This window comes from Kwoniella pini, chromosome 1, assembly GCF_000512605.2.
Source record: "Kwoniella pini CBS 10737 chromosome 1, complete sequence".
Lineage (NCBI taxonomy): Eukaryota > Fungi > Basidiomycota > Tremellomycetes > Tremellales > Cryptococcaceae > Kwoniella > Kwoniella pini.
Window position 1 is genome coordinate 869,825 of NC_091716.1, and position 20,636 is coordinate 890,460.

A 20,636-nucleotide genomic window follows, 5' to 3' on the forward strand; every position below is an offset into this window, starting at 1 on the left:
TTTGGTTGAATGGGATAAATTGACAAAAATACGTATTTGAAAATATTCATGGAATCCAACTTACCTCCACTTTGCTGTTCCACTTATTACATCTTGTATTTTGCTTCTCCTAGTCCTATTGCATACGACCATGGGACTCTCGAATTGCATATTACACAGTCCTTGGGTATGGCAGATATGGGCCTACGAAGCATGCCGTCTAGACAGCATAACGTTCCTGATACTTTCCAGTCGATTGTAAAGATATGGACGTCCGAGAAAACATAAAAATACGACGGCGCCGGCCGGCGCCCGAGCGGGATGCGATTTCGGAGGAACAATCAGATAACCAGGACCGTATGAATATCTTTCTGCTTTCTTGGCTACGACAATTCTCGGTCATCTAGGGAGAATAATCAAGCATGATTAGTCGATGTGATGCATGTGTGTGTATATAAAAGATGAGCTCATTTGAGAAGGAATCCCCAAGATGCACAGTCATTCCATTATACACAAGATTTCTCTAAAAAGACTCAAACTGTATACACTTTTTCAAAATGTCACTCGTAACATATGTTGATTTATTAGTAATTGGAGGTGGTCCAGCAGGATTATCATCAGCGACAACATTTTCAAGACTTAAAAGAACTTGTTTATTATATGATTCAGAATTATATAGAAATCAAGGTGTTAAATATGCTCATTTAATTTCAGGATTTGAGCATTCAAATCCTTATGAATTTAAATTAAAAATGAAAGAAGATTTATTAAAATTTTATAATGATACTTTTGAATTTAGATCAGGTAAAATTATAAATTTAAGAAAATTAGATTTTAATAAAGGTTTTGAAGCTTTAGATGATCAAAATAGATTAATTAATGCTAAAAAAGTTATTTTAGCTACTGGTTTAAAAGATAAATTGCCAAATATTCAAGGTGAGTTATGAATCTTCAATTTTTGTAATTTCATATTCTTGAACGGACTTTTGTGGTTTGAAATTCTGGTAATTGTCGGGTAAATGCTGATATTTTGTTTTACAATGTTTTAGGTGTTAAAGAACAATGGGGTAAAAAGCTAATTCATTGTATATTTTGTCACGGTACTGAAACTGCAAATGCACCATTCGCATTTTTACTTACAAGGGAGAATGCTTCTATGAATCCAAAATTGGTTGAATCAATGTTGAAATTATGGAGATCATTGAATCATACTGAAAAATATATCTTAACTCATGGAATGGATGTGGAGACTGAACAAGGAAGGAAAGATGCCGGTCTTGAAGACAGATATGATCTGTTAAAAAGATTAGGGTGAGTCGACAGTTGTATACCACAACTGCAGATTTCTATGATCTAAATGCTTCATCCGTTCTACAGGTATAAAATCATTTCGACCCCTATTATGTCGATTACTGAAACGTCCGACGGTAAATTGATGGATATCAAATTCGAAGATAACAAACATTTAGAAGTTCCAGCTATGTTATTATTTCCTGAAGGTTTTAGCGCAAACGAACATGCAACACCTTTACTCACTGAAGACTTCTTAGAAGATAAATTAGCTATGTTTGGTACGATTGCCCCACCTTCAAAAGAAATGAGTATCACAGGTTTACCACCTCGAATGGGAGATGATCCTCGAACGAATGTTAAGGGTCTATTTTGGGCTGGTAATTCCGGTTCAGCATTTGCGAATATTACGATAAGTTTAGCTCAAGGTCAAAATGCAGCTGTAATGGCTGGAGACCAAATTGGCGAAGAGGAGATGAATGTGCTTTAATTATGACTTCAGATCTTCGGGGCGGTTCGATATACTATATTAGCTGTTTGCTGAAGAATTATGAAAGGATGACTACGCAGTCGCAATGTCACATTTTAGCGATTGTATGGAGTTTCGAGCATTTATCAGTACGATATGACAGCTGATGAGTTGAGCTATCGAGCGTTTGACCGGTTATCAAACCCTGTCGCCATTGATCGTACCTTTGGAGTCATCCTGTGATAGGCCAGTCCTTTGGCAAGTTCGGAACTACCATTCTACACATTGATGGGACCTGTGCGGAAATGTTCGATCAGTATATAGCGATCAAGCACGCCACTGATGGTCTTTTCCTCGTCAGGCCGTCCGACTCCGACCATTGAATTCGTGTATCGCACAACTTGATTCATTATTATGCTCATGCATCAAATGAGACTCGACATATGGTGACAAGATTCTTGTAGCTGAACGATTTGTCGTAGTCGACAAATTCCGCTCTACCGGGTATACGTTTTCTGCTTATTCCTATTCAGTGATTGTTCTCATGCGCCCGGAGTGGGGATATAGTGGTGAACCTTCCTTTCGGTTCTAGCCGATTGATGGTGACGAAATGGTAGGCACCCATTACCCATAATTTCCGCTAAATCCACCAAGCGAGGTTGCGAAAATCCTTGCATTTTCGTAATTCTCGAAAAGGTCAGATAATTTTCAAGAAAGTCAAATAATCTTAACATGATTTGCAAATATACGAAAAAAAGGTCAGACTATCAATTGTGGGCGTTTGTATTTATATATATAACGGAAAGTCGCCGGAGATTCTAAGCGAGGTTTTGGCTCAATTAAACTGGTAAAACATGGGTAAAAATAGATAACCGACGCATATGGCGCTTGCTTGCGATAGTGGAGGGCTTTAAGCGGCTCTCAGACAGTTTTACACCAGAGGGAGATAAGCGTGAAACTACTATACGTGCTCTCATTCCTCATTTGTGTGATCTACATTAGCATAGGTTTTTTACCCATTCTTGGTGGCTTCCAATAATTTGCAGCTACTGATTTAAACGAGGACCAAATTCAATTGCTATATTCAAAAAGGTCAGATCTTGAAATAGCAATTTCAAATATCATATCATCTAGTTCAAGCTAGATAGCTATCTACCAAAAGGAAGGCGGTTATCACAAAAACAAAAGACAATTTATAAACGAGCTTAATATAAATCCGTCATACATAAAACCTTTATCCCCCACTTTTTGGTTTTCCTTTCATCATGTCGAGAATCATCAGTACTTCCATTCGAGCTTTACCGAGTCGATTGATTCAATCTAGAAAACCTATATTAAGCTCAACTGTAGCCAGTAAAGCTTTTATTTCTTCAACAACCACTTCTTCAGCTTCCACTGCTTTCGCTCAACAACCGCAACAACCCACATCAGACGAAATGCCTATCGCCGTTAAGACTGCTGCTCAATGGGCTGAATTCGGTCGAGATCATGTATGTCATGGTCTTGGTCGATTGAGAGATCATGTCATTGTTAAAGGGGATGGATTGGATCTTTACACTGCGGATGGAAAGAAATTATTGGATTTCACCGCTGGTATCGGAGTAACCAATCTTGGACAGTAAGTGACCTTCCACTAATAAGACTGTTATTGATATGTATGAATAACGAACCTTCTTTTCCTCACTTCCAGCTGTCACCCTCACGTCTCCCGAGCAGCTGCTGAACAAGTCAACTCTCTTGTACACTTGCAATGCTCAATTGCCTTCCACGCTCCATACCTTCAACTCATTGACCGATTACTCCCTGCTATGCCTCACGCATCTCTCGATCAATTCTTCTTCTGGAACTCCGGATCTGAAGCTATTGAAGCTGCTATCAAGCTCGCCAGACAAGCTACAGGTAGACAAAATATGATTGTCTTCTCTGGTGCTTATCACGGTAGAACAATGGGTTCGGGTGCTTTGACTAGATCTAAACCCATTTACACTCAAGGTACTGGTCCTTTGATGGTGAGTTCAGATTGCTATCCTTCCTCGCGTGCAAAGAAGGCATCCGAAATCGTTTCGAAGACCCATCTGTGGAAAGGATGTTGAGTTAACATGATTGGCGCAACAGCCCGGTGTCTTCTCATCCGCCTTCCCTTACTGGCATCAACTTGGTGTCGCTCCTTCTACTTCTGAAGAAGAGCTTGTCCGATTGGCTGAACATCAACTCGACTTGATTCTCAGACAACAAGTTAACCCTAAGGACGTTGCTGCTATCTTTATCGAGCCTGTTCAAGGTGAAGGGTGAGTAATGAATGAAATACTGGATATTGTTGGTATGGCATATCAGCTGATCATTGGTATACGATCAGTGGTTATGTTCCCGCTCCACCAGCATTCCTTCGACACCTTCGAGATGTATGCGACAAGCATGGTATCTTATTGGTCATTGATGAAGTTCAATCAGGATTCTTTAGAACTGGATCATACTTTGCCATTGAACAACTTGTACCTGAATTGAGACCCGATGTCCTTGTTTTCGCCAAGGGAGTTGCAAATGGATTCCCTATTTCAGGTATTGCTTCAAACAAAGAATTAATGGGTAAATTAGATGTAGGATCAATGGGTGGAACATATTCTGGAAATGCAGTTGCTTGTGCAGCTGGTATTGCAGCTCAAGAAGTATATCAAACTGGTGAAATTGGTGAAAATGTTCAGATTAGATCTAAACAACTTTATAATGTCTTAAATGGTTTAGCTCAAGGTGAAAAAACTAAACATTTAATTGCTCAAGTTAGAGGTATGGGTCTTATGGCTTCTATTGAATTTAGAAATACTGCGGACCCTCTTACACTAGAAGGTGTACCTTCTGGAACAGCTATTCCTAAAAACATTGGAAAGAGAGTACAAGAATACTGTATCAACCATGATCTTTTAGTTCTTACCACTTCATGCTTTGACACAATTCGATTCATCCCTGCTTTGACTGTCAATGAAGAAGAAATGGATAGAGCTATGAAGATCTTCACTGAAGCCGTTGAGAACGTTGCTCGAGAAGGTTAAAGCTACTTTTGCCTATAGTAGAAAGCCCAACCTTTTATCTCCTTACCGTTTTTATTTATGGTCATTCCGTTGCGTATCCTCATATATACTCATATCCGTGTTTTCCGTATTTCGATTTGTTTTATGTCTTGTTTTTAGTGTCTTTGTGAATATTGTATTATACGTATCTCGTTTAGAGATGTTTGAATAATATGCAAACTATATATTGTCAAAGACCGCATGTCAACTCGGTTGCAGCGCATCGGAGCGGTATTTCTATGTCTGTTGATGGTGTAGCTCAAATTCAGAAGGTGTAATGATATCCTGGTGCCATGACTCATAATTATCGAGTAGAACCCCCCAAATTGCTGAGAGCCAAGCGTGTCCATTTAATAGAGAAGGATGTGCAGTATCAGGACCTGACTCCCAAAGAAATATGATACTTTCTCTTAGTGAAGTGCGGGCATGATGCTGATGGGCATCTATGATCTTTTGGCCCGCAATACCCTAAAATCGTTTAAGATGAGCTCTTCTTGAATAAACAAACCAACTAATCCACCAAATTTGTTCATGGGGATTTTATGTCATGTTGTCCATACATCTGCCGTGACTGTTTGAGGACCGGCACAATGAGAACCGGCACGAAAACGGCACCGGACGCTTACTTGAATTGTTATACATCGGTCTATTTGTGTATCTGTTTAGGCGATCGTTAGTGTATGGTACTCAGGTAACAAATGAGGGTATATTCTTCAAACACCGTTAGGCTCGTTCTATCCCACGGCCAAGTGTCGATCAAACAGACCGTATTGATCGTATCACTCAAATATGGGGTCGCATGGGGCACAGAAAAATTGTATAAAAGATGTATTTGTTGTTTATTTTTTTCAGCTCAAATGTAAGATATATCAATTTGGATGGTTTACAATTTCTATTTAAGGGATAAGGATAGAAAGCCACATACGAAATTTACACTTAAGTCGCGTCTAGATCTTTATTTAATCGTTCTGCACCTTAAGTTGTTTTCATTAATTGATCACGTAATCTTGATATGTTGTTTCCATCAATGAGCAATAGTCGATATAACTCTTTGGATGAGGTTTTTCATCCGTAACCTCGATGCAGATCATGTGGCTTTTCGATCATAATGCTCAACCGCTTGTTTGTTCTTTGCCTTTAATTAGAATTATCCTATCCGGAGTTCTCTGTACCTTGCATCATAAAAAAACCATCAGATGATGATATATCTGATTGATATGACAGAGATACGGAGTTCCTGATTAAATAAAGTGTCACTATAACGTGTCATTCTAAGACCAGGAAAACAAAGCGCTAGAAATAGAAGAGGACGGTCCCGGACTGGCGTTATGAATTCGACCGAATGAAAACGGGCAAACGTGCAAGCTGGTTCTGATCCCATTTTGAACAAAGGGAAGCCTCACATATGATTTACTCAATACTCAATTTTCAGGACTGGTTGACCTGCCGTTATTTGTCTTATTGATTAAATTATAGAACGAATGAGACCTATCAAAAGGGCTTGGCCATTTATTGAAATGGCTCAATACAACAGTCAATACCGTAATAAGTTCATGAAACGATAAACAACAACAACCAGAAAGATGTAAACAACTTTTCAACATGTCAACATGAGATTGAGGTATCAATACATATATAAACCACTCATTATTTGAATGTTAATCCCATTTCTTTTCTTCATCCAATTCAACAATCTTCAATCAACTGAATAATAAATAAACGAATCGATCCGACCAACTCACACTCTTTTACATAAAAACCTATAATCAATAATCAATAATCAAGATGAAATTCGCTGCCGCTTTCGCTATCCTTGGTGCTCTCGCCTCGTACGCCGCTCCCGCCAAACGTGCTATTACCGATACGTGAGTACTATCATCTTTACAACACTTCTGAAGTGAGTTTCAACTGACTTGCTTGCTTAACAAATAGTGATATCCTTCAATACGCTCTTACTTTAGAACACCTCGAAAACGCATTCTACCATCAATACTTGGGTCAATTCGATCAAGCCGCTTTCAAAAAAGCAGGTTACCCAGATTGGGTTAGAAACAGAATTGAAAACATTGCTGAACACGAAGCTCAACATGTTGCTCTTCTTTCTGGAGCTTTAGGATCAGCTGCTACTCAACCTTGTACATACAGCTTTGGAGTTACAGACCCAACTTCTTTCATTGCTACAGCTACTTTGATTGAAAATGTTGGAGTTTCAGCTTACTTAGGAGCTGCTTCTTCCATTATGGAAAAAGCTTATGTCACTGTTGCTGGATCTATTTTAACAACTGAATCAAGACATCAAGCTTGGTTATACTCTTCAGTTGATAAGGGACCTGCATGGTCTGGACCTGAAGATACTCCTCTTGATTTCGATGAAGTTTACTCAATCGCTAGTGCTTTCATCACTTCTTGTCCATCAACCAACCCAACTTTACCTGTTAAAGCTTTCCCAACTTTAGCTATTGCTCAAGATGGTACCATCACTACTTCCGCTAGCACTGATGGAGCTTACGTTCAAGTCATTGCTGTAAGTTTCAACTTCGTTTTCACTTATCAATTTTCATAAGATCGAAAAGCTGATGAATTTAATTTAGGGTCTTAACACAAACACTTTCCCAGTTGTTGATGGAAAAGTTCAAGGATTACCTACTCCACAAGGTATTTCATACGCTGTCCTTACTTCTCAAGGAAACACTACTTTAGTAGGAGATGATAACATCCTCGCTGGTCCTGTCATCTTCAACAACCCCTTCAACTCCAAAACCTCTAACCCTGCTCCTGCTTTCTAAATATGATTAGTAGTACAATGGACAATTTTTTTCTAAATATATGTCTGTAGCTTTAGATAGCCTCACGGACGAGTCATGTATGTTATCATTATAGGATTATCTTTCAGACTTTCCGCAAATTCCATTCTGTCAACTTGGTTACATTTCATGAGAGCAGAAAGCGTATCCAGTACAAAAGCCGCCACTTGCCGTCTGCAAATGATCGACAGGGACAGAAGCGCGTTCTACATATCGCATGAATATCCAGGTAATCTGTTATGATTTATTGAGTGATTGACATTTCCCTACTTCCTTTTCGATGGATCATCCGGTAAAATGTTCTCAAGGCAGTGATTGTCAAAATGGTCCCTAATATCTGCAATCATTTCTAAGCCACTTTAAGCCTAACCCCATCGAGTCGCTAATCAACATGAAAGGGTCCAAATTCCTCTTCCCAGCTCTACTAAAAACCTTGATTATCCCTCCTGTCATATTCGCTTTGCTACTACGATTGCTATCTTCAAAAATCGAACTCAACGTACTATTCAAGATAGTGGGATATATATCATCTTTTACAGTGGTTTACATACTGCGTTCATATATTTCAGTTTATTTATCAACTCGACGAGCTAAATCTTTGGCAGCAAAAGATATACCTAGAGTGAAAGGAAGATGGCCTTTAAATTTAGATATATTAGTAGATTGGGCTAAATCAGGATCGGAAGAAGAAGTAGGTAGAATGATGGTTTTATTAAGTAGAAAATATGGTAAAACTTATAATACTAGAGTATTAGGTGAAGATCAGGTATGTTACTGATATAAAGAGAAAATGATAATTGGGCTGATGATTGATTTTTCCCTCTGAGTATAGATTATATCAAGTAATCCTGCTATACTTAAACATGTATTACTAGATGATTTTGATAATTTTGTTAAAGGTGAAAAGTTTAAAGATCGTGCTATAGCTTTTTTGGGTGATGGAATATTTAATTCAGATGGGGAAAGATGGAAATTTGTATGTCCTCAAAATGACTATTTGTCTCTGTGGGATCTGTATATCAGATTATTATTGGAGAAATATACTGATTGAAATTATGTCGAGATTGTAGCATCGAACTTTGATGAGACCATTTTTTCATCCTACTCATATATCACCTTCATTATTCATACCCCATATTCAACGTTTTTTACTTTCACTTCCAATTGATGAATCAACTTTTGATATTCAATATGAGTTGGGTCAATTAGCTTTAGAAATGGCTATTCTATGGATGACAGGTGAAGATCTGTCAAAATCATCTTCCAATTCTGAAATCAATGCGGAATGGGAAGAGTCGAAAAATGATTTAGGTCCTGCTATGACCGAAGCTCAAAAAATTGTGGGAAGAAGAGTTAAAATTGGAACAGTTTGGGTAAGTCACAATAACCTTAATCAAGAATTGTTGCTTATCAGTAGAATTATGGTATTAGCCACTCTTTGAATTAACTCATGATCCATTGTTGAAACCGATGAAAACAATCCGGACGTTTTTCATGCCAATAATTGATCGCGCAATACTACGAAAAGCCAATGGAGATCAGAAGCAAGAATACTCAAAGAATGATGTACATTTAATTGATCGTTTGGTACATGCTACAGAAGGTATGGGCAAAAATTGCCTTGATGTGTGAACGCATAATTGATGACTTTCCGCAGATAGAAAATTGATTGAAGATCAACTGATAAATACCTTGCTTGCTTCTCGAGATACTGTATGTCCCACCAAACGCGATTGTTCGATTACCATGTCTAAAGTCAAATGTCGACTTTGATAGCTCGCATCCTGTTTGACCTTTTGCGTATACGTACTTTGTCTCCACCTTGACAGAGCTGATAAATTACGGGAAGAAATTAGGACAATTTCTCCAGATGGACAAGTCACCAAAGACGTCATAAGAGAGCTTCGATATTGTGAGTCATGCGGATGTTCGCGATTAATGGGATATTGAGTGATTGATTTGGTTAGGTCGAGCTTTCATCAACGAAGTATTAAGATTATATCCACCAGTCCCATTGAAGTAATTATTACATCGGCTTGATGGTCCAGACGTAGCTGAAAGAAGATTGCAATAGCATACGAAGGACACTCCGCCCATCGCTCTTACCTTGCTCTTCTGGTGGTCGACCATTGTATATGCCTGCGAACACTTCAATCATCTTGTCATTCATCTTGATGCAACGTGATTCGGAGGTGTGGGGAGAAGATGTTGATGAATTCAAGCCTGAACGATGGATGGGTGAAGGATTGGATAAGAAAGAAAGAGAAGGGTTCATGAGTTGGAATTTCGGACCAAGAATGGTAGGTTCGCTCCCTAATTGGAATTGCGAACAGAATAGCTGCTTACACCGATCAATAGTGCCTTGGTCAGCCTTTTGCTCTTACTGTAATACATACTTTTCTTGTCCTATTTTCGCGGCACCTCGATAAACTGGCCGATCAGAAGAAGAACCTTGAGTTTGCTTTTGATGCTCAGCCTGAAGGTACTGCTATGCCATCTTGTTGGAAGAGTATAGAAGGAGGTGATGGTAGAGCAAGGCAAGGGATAGATAGGATGTGGGTCGTGGCTGACGTCGTACTTGCTATCAAGGTGAGCTGTTAGTGACAAATTGACGGTAGATCATAACTCATCGCCTTTTCATAGGGAGGATTGTGGCTTCGGTTTACCGACAATGGCAAAAAGCAATGAGAATGAGGACAAGAAATTTGATCTGTTGTATGACATGCATATGATTGTACTATACCTCTTCAACTTCTTCACCGATACCAAACATTCCTTTGATACCTTCCCATAATTTCTCGTCACCTTGTTTCCTCAGCCTCTCCTCGATTTCTTCTACATTAAGCCATGCGTGAGATGAGTAATCTGAGGAAGGAGATAGAGTGGGTTGACCTGATAGGATATGACCACGCAAGAAGAAGGTCTATCGGGATTATTGCATCAGTACATATTGGAATTATGAAGATAATGCTAAGATCCATTTTATGGTTTTGATATGATGAATTGACTCACCCGTTGTTCACCATCTTTGTAAACGCCAATAGGCTTTTTAGTGACTAACCAACTATCTAAACCTTTTCCATCTAATTGTCCATCAACACCTATTATTTTAGAATTTATAGCTTCATCTAAACTTTCAAGTTTTTCTACTTTAGTATTTGGAAAATTCCATTTTTTATTTTTTTTATCTTGAATTAAACAAAATATTTCTTGTTCTGGAAAACGTTCTAAAGAATTTTCAATTTTACCATTTTTTTCTTTATCTTGTTTTAAAAAATGATCTCTTTCTAAAATTTCATATTCAGTTTCAGGTGGAATATCATCTAAACCTTCATTATTATTTGTATTTGATATTAATCTTTCATTATAAATTTCTTTTTCAAATTCTTTTTCTTTTTTTAAAAATCTACGTAAAGGTAATGAACCACTTTTAAAATAAAAATCTAAAGGTAAAGGTGTTGATAAAGAATGTTTAATTGATCTTGAATATGAATAATATGTTGATTCTAATTCATTTGGTGTTTTTGTAAGTAATGGATTTCTTGATAATATTAAAGATGCAATTAAAGGTGGTTGAGAGGTTGATGAAGAAGAAGAAGTAGAAGAAGATGATGATGTTGAGGAAGAGGAAAATCTTTGTAAAGCTAATTAATTGCAATATGTATTAGTTGATTCAAATACGTTTAGACCGGTCAATTGACTCACCTGATCGCCTTAATGATGATGTCGGCCGTATCAATGATTTAGGTGAGAATGACATGTTGAAGGAGTGTCACAAGGTTGCAGTGGACAATATAGAAAGCAGATAGATCAACATGAACCTTTAAGAATCATACATCGAGCGAAGATCCGAAATTTCAACAGTGAACACTAGATAGTATTACTTTGTACAGTGAAATTATGACATAAATGAGTAACCCACTTAACAAATAAAGATGAATTTGCCTCCACTTCAAAACAACACCCCCTAACACGATAAAATATTTATGTTTGTCCATGCTTCCTCATTCGATTATATAACATATATCCACTTCCTGGCCAAGTCAAGATCGGAATATCCCCTCTTTAAATAGAGGATCAGATTGTGCGTCTGGACCGATACTCAACTTAACGGTACTTTGATTTCCACATCATACGGCTTTTCTTCACTCAACGAGCTTCAAAGCTCTCTCGTCCGTCTGTAATCATTCGGCAAATTCACTACTCATCAATCTGTCCAACTGCATCTTCCACTCTCTTGCCTTCGCCTCAACATTCATCTTCGTCATCATTAAAATCGGTAGAATCTAGCAAAGTAATAGCTCCTCAGAGGTGTCAATTAGACGTATCGAGAACCTTGGATAGATTTGAACATCGATTGATATACTTACGCAAAACGCACGGGCAACTCCAAAGTCTCATAATGTCTAATAAAACCTCAACCTCGATTTCGCTCACATCTAAAGATGCTCCTAACCCGATAGATAATTTTGCGGAATATTTGCCCCACTTGACATCAGCTTTAGATAATTTAACGAATCACGCTTCGAAATTACCTTCAAAATCAGATTTATCATTTCATCGCACACTTGATAGAAAATTTGCAAATGACTTAGATAGTGCAAGTGAAAGGATATTGAAATTGACTGAAAGATTATTGAAACTTGTTGATCAAAGTCAAATCCAAAAAAGCAATAAATCAAATAAATCAGGTACGGGTAAAAGTAGAAATGGTTTGTCATCTAGGAGAAAGTTGGAAGATGAAGATGACGTTTTGGATGGCTACAAGCAAGGTGTAGTTGGAGTAGTTGATGGTCTTCTTGAAGATGCTGTGAGTTTTCTAATCTTTGCCTCCGAGGCTGACGACGATGGCTGATTTCTTCACTAATACTGCTAGGATACTTGCTTGGACGATCTGAGTGGACAAAAGAAGAAGGCTGCTATAGCTGTCAAACCTCATTTAGCCGCCAAAGCGGGTGAAAAGGTAAGCTGACGGGAGCATCGATGCTTTCTACTTTCAACTGATCTGTGCTCTGCGTAAACAGCTTCCCGGGCCATTCTCCAAACAAGCTTCAAGATTACCTCAAAACATACTCCACGCTGCAGATATACCTAAACCCCAACTTCTCTTTGATGATGTACCAGACAATATACCCACGACATCGCCTTGGAAACCTGCTATGACAGTGAAAGCGCATTCAATGGTCCCTTTAAATTTTGTCCCCGAGTTGGATTATCAATTAAGCAGAGAAGAAGAATTAGATCCTTCAAAGGAGTATTGGAGGAGAGAGCGGGAAATAAGATTAAGACAACATCCTTATTACTACGAAACTAAACACTTGCCATATCCAACGTCACTCTTCATAAACACTCCTCCTGTCCAGCCGAAATCATTCCAAGATACACCTTTCACTTTCGTTGATACGCCTGAACAACTCAATGAATTGACAGAACACTTGAAAAGCGTAAAAGAAATTGCTGTTGATCTTGAACATCATAATATGAGATCGTATTTCGGGTTCACTTGTTTGATACAAATCACAACGCGAGCAGGAGACTGGGTCATCGACTCGCTCAAGTTGAGGAAGGAATTAAGGGAGGACAAGCTGGGTAATGTGTTCACGGATCCAAGTATAATAAAGGTGAGCAAAAGTGACCTAGGAGAATCTCGAATTTTCCTACTGATGGCGATTTATAGGTATTCCATGGATCCGACAGTGATATTGTCTGGCTACAGCATGATTTCGAAATTTTCGTGGTCAATTTGTTTGACACTTACCACGCAACTGTGGTTTTGGGTGAGTGTCAATTCTTCTTCCAATGGAGTTCGTTTCGTTTCGTGCTAATGATTGTTCACCTTTCTATCAGGCCACCAAAAGCGATCCCTTGCGGGACTACTACAGACATACTGTAATTTCGAAGCGGACAAACGATATCAAATGGCCGATTGGCGAATACGACCTTTGCCAGAAGGGATGCTGCATTACGCTCGATCTGATACTCATTACCTGCTGTACATATACGACAATTTGAGAAATGCGTTATTAGAGCAATCAAGTAGACCACCTACACCAGACCCGAACGGCAATGAGATCATTGTGACAACGCGAAGGAATCCGCAACAAGCTATGCGAGATGTTCTTGGTCGATCAGCAGATACCGCCTTGAGGCTATTCGAGAAAGACGAGTATAATGAAGAAACTGGAAAAGGATCTGGAGGGTGGATGAGTCAAGCTAGGAAATGGCTGAGCAAAGACATGCTCGAGAAAGAACCCGGTTGGCAGTGGAGGAAAATACATGCTTGGAGAGACAAGCTTGCTAGGGAATTGGATGAATCGCCTATGTAAGCTCCCATCTGGTCGAAGCTCACATCACAAGCGCCCAACTGATTCATTGATTTCATAGATTCATTATGCCTCAAGATGTTTTGAAAACTCTAGCTCTTTTGAAAGGAACAGCCCCGATATTAGTGAAACAAGCTGTCAATCCTGCAAGAGCGCCGCTGGCAGCGAAGAGAATAGATGAAATAGCGGAAGTCATCAAAGCTGCCAAAATCGAATGGGCCGCTACTCAAACGGAATTCAATCGAAAGAACGAGGAATTGGCTGAAGCTGCCAAAGCAAAGAAGTTGGGTATAATACAACAAAGTCAAAAGAGGGCAGAGGAAAATCTCATACCTGTTCCAGATGTCTGGGATGCTATAACTGTCCTATCTACATCACAAACTGCCCCCTCGACTTCAAAGTCAGCTTCGACATCTAAAGGACAACCGAAATCCACTAAGAAATCGGGTTTATTTGGCTCTACCATCACCTCTAATACCAAATCCCCTTCATCTCCCCCTTCTACAAATGTAGCGAAGAGTAACAAATTGACCTCGTCCCTGTTCGGCAAGACCCTCAGTAATTCAAGCCCGGCAGACAAAGGTAGGAAACCTCGAAATAAAAGGCAAAAAGAGTTGTCGCCCGGATTTGAAAATGTTCAAAACTCAATTCATGGTGAATTAGCTCCCAAGAAGATTGATATGGTAGATGTTGGAAGTCCAGTGATGGTAAAACCTGAACAAGTACCTTATGTTCCGCCAACTGAGCGAATCACAGGTCAAACACAAGTCCAGGGATTTAGCTCTTCTTCTAAAGCTCCACAAATTGAGGGAGCTGACCAATCAACATCCAATACAGCCGTGGTTGACACTTTACCGAAGAAGATGAAAGAGGAAGAGGGTATAGTCCAAGTTAAGAAAGCTCGAAAGCCAAAAAGAGAAAGGAATGGATCTTCTTCTATTCCTTCTACTGCTTCTGAAGGTAAAAAAGTGAAACTTGATACGCCGCCTATCGAAGATGTATTAGAAAAGAAAGAAGAGATAAAAGTCAAAAAGGTAAAGAAACCCAAGGTTAAAGCTCAAGATATACCTGAATTTGATTACTCTTCGGTCCCCAATTTACTTGATCAACCTCATTCTGTAATAGATGGTGGAAAAGATAAAAAGAAGAAGAAGGATAAAAAGCAAAAAGACAAAAAGGGTGGAAGTGAGTTAAACTTCAATCATAATCATAAGTGTTTATGATGATGCTGATTTGTTGCTATGTCCCTTTAAGGTATAAATGCAATTGAAGCTCCTACATTCGGAGCGAGGGCTGCTAGAGATATGAGTGGACCAAAAGGTGGAAATAAGAGTGGAACTTTCACTGGATAGGGCGATTGTATGTAAGGATCAGTCAAATTACTCTCGTCGGCTTGTGTACGTCTAAGCATGACAGGTGAAACATGCATTATTGCCAAGCATGATGATCATCATGATGATTTACAACCATGCGATCGGGGTTTAGGGCAAATTTCGAGTGAAACCAGGGAAACAATGGTAAATAATCCTGAATAACTGAATGTATAAAATTGCGATTCGTCGTGCTGCCAGGGATGAAGTTGAGAATCACCGGGGCCCTTTGGAATAAGTAACGTAATTCATAGGTATTCTATGAAACTCTTGTCAGCTTGATTAGGTTTTATTCGGCTTGATCAGAATTTCAATTACGTACAGTACATGTAGAGGAATACTACTAGAAGTTACTTGGTGGTTCGGGGTATGATAACAAATACATATGCCCATTTAAAAAACAAATCTGGGGGAATTTGAACTCAGGGTTATAAAATAAGGTTGTAAGTGTAGTCATCAAAGTAGTATATACGTATTTGAGAAAACTAGATACGATGAACGGGCAAAACTAAGTTACAAGTATTAAGTATTCATAAAGAAGGATCAAGGCATGTGTAATCTTAACCTGGAATTCACCGATCGTATCAAGCTAAATAATTTGTTATATCTTTTAAAAGCCATATACTAGTATCGTATACAGAACAAGGTTTTTATTAAATTGTAGAAACGAAAAAACGAAGGAATTTTAATTAATTATCATTCGAAAACAAGATTATTTAATAAGACCTTTATTAAAGAAAAGGAAATCCAATAAATTACGAAGTAAGACAATGAATCAATATCCTTATCCACCACCTTCATCATCACAAAGTGGTGAATATCAACAACAATTATTAGGATATCAAGAAAATGCAAGTACATCAACATCAAATTCAAATTCAAATTCAAATAGATTATATCTTAATCAAAATAATGAAATGCAAAGAATTTATTCAGAAGGATATGATAGTTCAGATTTTGAAAATTCAAATATGAGTAGTAACCTAAATATACCAAACGCTGAATCATCTGGTTCAAGTGGTAAAAGAAAAAAGAAAGAAAAATCTGGAATAGTAGATGAAAGAATGAAGAAAACTAGACAGAGTCGTGAGTTTTTATTTGAATTCAATAATAATAACAGATTGCGTTTAAAGTTGAATTGATATACTAATTGTTATTATTGTTTAATGTCATTTCTTTTGGATAGAATCGTGTGATGGTGAGTTTTCAAATATTGATATGAAAAAGCATGACGTATATGGCATTGAAAAAGATGTTGATCTTTTCTTTTCGCTCGATTCACAGCTTGTCGAGCTAGAAAGTGAGTCGAATCTTTCTCTCAGATCATCATATATGACCAATCACATTTCTTTTAAGCATTGGAGCTGATCTGATCCTATTTTCATAGAGTCAAGTGTGATAGACCGCCTCCCGGTACTTCTACTCCTTCGGCACCACATAGAGATATCTGTTCTCATTGCGAACACCTTGGTCTAACATGTGAGCATAGATGCTCGTGGTCGATCTTCATGCAAGACAGCTGACACTCATCGTTTCGCTTCCTATAGGTACATTCGATTACAAACCGAAAAAGAGAGGACCGCCGAATATGTAAGTATCTTTGTCAGCAGATGCAATTCTAGATTGATTAGGACCTAAATTGAATAATGCTCTCAGGTATATGCGCAAGGTTCAAGGTGAATCAGGAGACTCTCCACCACCTGGAGATCGTACACCAGAAAGACCCACAGCACCGACGTTATCAACCTTGACACCTGGTATGCCAGATTTAGCGTATCCTGCTTTGGCAAAACCCGAACCTTCTCGCGAAAGATCAGAAGTTAAGGAATGGGTACCCACTTTGAGCAATGCTCAAGCTCCGATAGCACCAAGTCATTATCCCGCCCCTCATTTGCTACCACCTCATCCTCATCCTCATGGCCATCACCTACTTTATCCTTCTTATGCTGACATATCAAGATCAGCAACATCTTCACCTGAACCTCATCTTCACACTCGCCAATATCCTCAACCATTACATGCATTACCTCCTGCTCCAAACCAAAGCTACAATAATCCTAATCCTAATCCTGCCGGAGTTAATTATAACACTCCCCCTCAAAATAGTGCTTCCAGCTATCCTACACCGTTAACTAATTCTCCAGGATACTTGCCAACCAATCAATCAAAACCATTATATATGTATGTTGAACATCCCTATAATCCGAATAATCCTTTAGAACAAGTATTACCTCGGAATTTGTTATATGAGATCATCGATCTATACTTTGATTATATTTATTGTCTTATACCTTGTTTACATCGACCAAGCTTCACACATGATCTGAACATCAAGAGGGAGGAACGAGCAAATGAGGAAGAGTGGACTATGATGGTTTTAGCTATTGTAGCTTCTACCCTGGTTCAATTGCCTAGAAGTTTCGTCAACATGACAAGAAAACAAGTCAAAGAATTGATTCTTCGATGTAATGACAGGCTCATGAATTATATGATTAGCGATTTTGAGAATATTACTGTTAATCGAAGTGAGCACTATTTTAGCCTATCGTCAACCCGTTGATACCTGTGTACACCTGTGTACACCTGTGTACACCTGTGATTCTCCTTATCCATCATACGCAAATCGTTTCAATTTTTCTTCTTTTTGCTGATGCGATGTTTAGCTATAATATTCTATCACTCGATGTAAGCATCATTCCTCGTCTTTACACAAACGCTCAAGTGTGATCAACAAGCTGATGCAGAATTGATATCGTTTTTACAGCTTTATTGTAAGAATGATAGGTGGTATATCAAGGTCGAAAGGTATATTTGGAGCTACCCACGCTTATCTATTGGCACAAAAGGCACACGAAGAAAAAGTGAGTTTCTGAATTCCAAGATCTTGGCGTTATTCATCATTCATTGCCATTCTTTTACTCCTTGCCTCGTTGCTATGAACTAACATCCAATGAATTATCCCATTGCAGACATACTCCCTGTTGAACCCGATGGACCGTATACTCCTCCGAAGGACATTCTGGCTCTTATATGGAGCAGATGTCAGTTTAGCCAGTATAGAAGCTTGCCCTGTCTTCTTTCACGAGGATGATTGCGCGGACGTCGCGAGTCCGGAAGAAATGTAAGCGCACTTTTCTTTATAAAATCGTACCACGAATGCTCGCCTCGGGCTCGCTACGTTGGAAGTTCCGCAGACTGCTGATTCTAAGATTCGCAGAGATGATGAGTATATTTCCGAGCAAGGGTACTTGCCCCAACCTGATGGATACACACCTATCTTAAGCGGGTTCAATTACATTAGTCGATTGCACCGTAGTGAGTGTCAATTATGTTCATCCTGCTAATCGTCGGGACATGGTTTAACCAGCTGACTATCCGATATCAGTAACCGGTCAAGTGCTTGACAAACACCGCAGAGATAAAAGACACCCTCCCAGTGGCTTAATGCTACAAATGAGATTGAACGAAGTTAACGAATTATATGAGAAGACTATGACCTTGATGGATAATTGTCCGAAATCGCTGAGATTAGAATATCGTACTGGGACTAAATCTGTACAGTGAGTCAAAATCAATGACCTGTGCAACTATCAGGCTGACCATTTCACGTTGCGTAGATCGCTCTCACCAGGCTGGAATACGAAGGCTAAGAACGATATTATGGCTATTTTCACCGATCCCACCTGTGATACTGAAATCCTCAAAAATCATTTTTTGGTTCAACAAGCCAATATTTATGTGACTCAGGTGAGTGTCCAAGATGATTCCAATCATGTAGTCAAGGGTCAAAGCTAAAACTTGTGCCTTTTCTTTTTCTGTTTCCAGCAACAAGTCCGATTCATGATTCTGCAATACCGTGATGAGTTACACGAATTGCAAGTAGATCAAGAAAAGAATAACCAGACAAGTAATTTTAACAAAAGTGATAATGTACAGCAAAATCGACAAACAACAGCCGATAATCCATCGGTAAATATCGAGCCGCGGATAAAGACGAATTCGGTTGAAACCAATGAACAAGGGTTACAAAAGACCGAGGAAGTTCTCGTTACTTCTAGTGCGGAAAAAGATGAAGTGATTTGTGATTTATTGGCTATTTTACAAAAGATCCCGTTAAAAGTATTGGGTGAGTTGACCATTTCATATCCCGTTATCTTTTGATATTTTTTTACTAAAACTATTTAATAGCTATCAACAGTCTTCCAATTGTAATGAAAGTACAATTTGTAGCTTCTACCTTATTGGACGCAATTGATACTTCCGGACCCAACGGCCAACCACAATTTGGAATCAGTATGATTCCTACCGTTATGGAAACAAGAGCTCAGAAAGCTCAAAGAAATTTATGTAAGTACAAAAATAGGTGTTAAAAGTAGTATAGGCTGATAAATTATAATTAATAGGGCAATTTTTAAATATCTTATCGGAAATAGAAGCATTATATTCACTTGAAGATGATTAATGTGAATTTGATAGATTTTATGATTATGATAATTAGTATCTATACGAATACCAAGGAGGTCAAATAAATTTAGATCTAAATTGTTGTGTTCCTTTGAAATGAAGAATGGTTGTATCTCTTACTAAATAGAAAATTATTGTACAATTATGTAACATGGTATATCGGAAAATAGATTAATATTTTTTTTGTTGATTTTTATTTTAGAATGTATTTTAAAATTTTCACTTTTACTACTATAATTTGAAATTGTTTTTTTTTTAAAGAAAGATCAGAATTTTTGAATGAAAACTATTTGAACATTTCTAAAACTGTTTTTCTTAAATTTACTCTACCATTTGATAATTGATTTTTTAATTGTTTTTCAGTTAAATTTGTCTATTCAATCTTAATTAACTAACTTCCAAAGAATGTTTTCATTTGTGAATTAAAAAAATAAAATAAAAAATAACTAACTTCTTTACAAAGTAAATCCCAATTCATATTTTTATATCCAATATCCCAAATTATTTCAAGACATTTTAATTTTTTTTCATTTGTCCAATTTGAATTTACTTTAATATTATCAAAGGAAGGTAATTTTGAATTATTTGGATTATATTCTTCTTTTTCTTTTTTGATTTTTTTAATAGGTTTGGTTTTGGATGTGGATACATTTGAAGAATTGGAAGAAGTTGAATTTGATCTTTTCATCTTTTTAGAATTTTTTGAAATATCAATTTGTAATTAATTGAATTTCAATTTTAAGGACGATGGAAATACTAGTAAAATACTTAAAATAAGATAATTGTATTATTTATATATATATATCAAAGAAGAAAGAATTATATATGATTCTTATTTATGAGTTGAATGGACTCATCATCATAAATTACTG

At 37.9% G+C, this 20,636-nt stretch overlaps 8 protein-coding genes across 8 annotated transcripts; 6 read left to right on the forward strand and 2 right to left on the reverse strand.

The window, feature by feature from the left end:
* Positions 1-536: 536 nt before the first annotated feature.
* Positions 537-1,759, forward strand: I206_100340 (uncharacterized protein; the record flags this gene model as incomplete). Its single annotated transcript, XM_019152760.1, has 3 exons — positions 537-915; positions 1,029-1,290; positions 1,357-1,759. The coding sequence occupies 3 exons, from the start codon at positions 537-539 to the stop codon at positions 1,757-1,759; spliced, it is 1,044 nt and encodes a 347-aa protein (XP_019014898.1).
* Positions 1,760-3,003: 1,244 nt separating this feature from the next.
* Positions 3,004-4,785, forward strand: I206_100341 (uncharacterized protein; the record flags this gene model as incomplete). Its single annotated transcript, XM_019152759.1, has 4 exons — positions 3,004-3,356; positions 3,429-3,747; positions 3,854-4,026; positions 4,095-4,785. The coding sequence occupies 4 exons, from the start codon at positions 3,004-3,006 to the stop codon at positions 4,783-4,785; spliced, it is 1,536 nt and encodes a 511-aa protein (XP_019014897.1).
* A 1,803-nt stretch (positions 4,786-6,588) lies between these two features.
* On the forward strand, positions 6,589-7,589 carry I206_100342 (uncharacterized protein; the record flags this gene model as incomplete). Its single annotated transcript, XM_019152758.1, has 3 exons — positions 6,589-6,668; positions 6,736-7,327; positions 7,395-7,589. The coding sequence occupies 3 exons, from the start codon at positions 6,589-6,591 to the stop codon at positions 7,587-7,589; spliced, it is 867 nt and encodes a 288-aa protein (XP_019014896.1).
* A 409-nt stretch (positions 7,590-7,998) lies between these two features.
* On the forward strand, positions 7,999-10,295 carry I206_100343 (uncharacterized protein; the record flags this gene model as incomplete). The annotated part of the gene is made up of 10 exons (XM_019152757.1): positions 7,999-8,373; positions 8,440-8,583; positions 8,678-8,980; positions 9,039-9,210; positions 9,265-9,320; positions 9,384-9,519; positions 9,575-9,626; positions 9,682-9,907; positions 9,966-10,196; positions 10,251-10,295. 10 exons carry the CDS (start codon positions 7,999-8,001, stop codon positions 10,293-10,295), a joined length of 1,740 nt encoding a protein of 579 aa, XP_019014895.1.
* A 49-nt stretch (positions 10,296-10,344) lies between these two features.
* Positions 10,345-11,367, reverse strand: I206_100344 (mitochondrial 54S ribosomal protein mL46; the record flags this gene model as incomplete). The annotated part of the gene is made up of 3 exons (XM_019152756.1): positions 10,345-10,530; positions 10,620-11,251; positions 11,313-11,367. The coding sequence occupies 3 exons, from the start codon at positions 11,365-11,367 to the stop codon at positions 10,345-10,347; spliced, it is 873 nt and encodes a 290-aa protein (XP_019014894.1).
* Positions 11,368-12,009: 642 nt separating this feature from the next.
* I206_100345 (uncharacterized protein) lies at positions 12,010-15,282 on the forward strand (the record flags this gene model as incomplete). Its single annotated transcript, XM_019152755.1, has 7 exons — positions 12,010-12,417; positions 12,484-12,570; positions 12,632-13,228; positions 13,285-13,384; positions 13,455-13,929; positions 13,992-15,115; positions 15,185-15,282. The coding sequence occupies 7 exons, from the start codon at positions 12,010-12,012 to the stop codon at positions 15,280-15,282; spliced, it is 2,889 nt and encodes a 962-aa protein (XP_019014893.1).
* A 788-nt stretch (positions 15,283-16,070) lies between these two features.
* On the forward strand, positions 16,071-19,762 carry I206_100346 (uncharacterized protein; the record flags this gene model as incomplete). Its single annotated transcript, XM_070202178.1, has 14 exons — positions 16,071-16,386; positions 16,585-16,600; positions 16,688-16,779; positions 16,848-16,890; positions 16,957-17,825; positions 17,964-17,985; positions 18,065-18,161; positions 18,270-18,421; positions 18,518-18,615; positions 18,686-18,860; positions 18,918-19,047; positions 19,126-19,426; positions 19,489-19,647; positions 19,704-19,762. 14 exons carry the CDS (start codon positions 16,071-16,073, stop codon positions 19,760-19,762), a joined length of 2,529 nt encoding a protein of 842 aa, XP_070058279.1.
* A 288-nt stretch (positions 19,763-20,050) lies between these two features.
* I206_100347 (uncharacterized protein) lies at positions 20,051-20,452 on the reverse strand (the record flags this gene model as incomplete). Its single annotated transcript, XM_019152753.1, has 2 exons — positions 20,051-20,137; positions 20,216-20,452. 2 exons carry the CDS (start codon positions 20,450-20,452, stop codon positions 20,051-20,053), a joined length of 324 nt encoding a protein of 107 aa, XP_019014891.1.
* Positions 20,453-20,636: the final 184 nt, after the last annotated feature.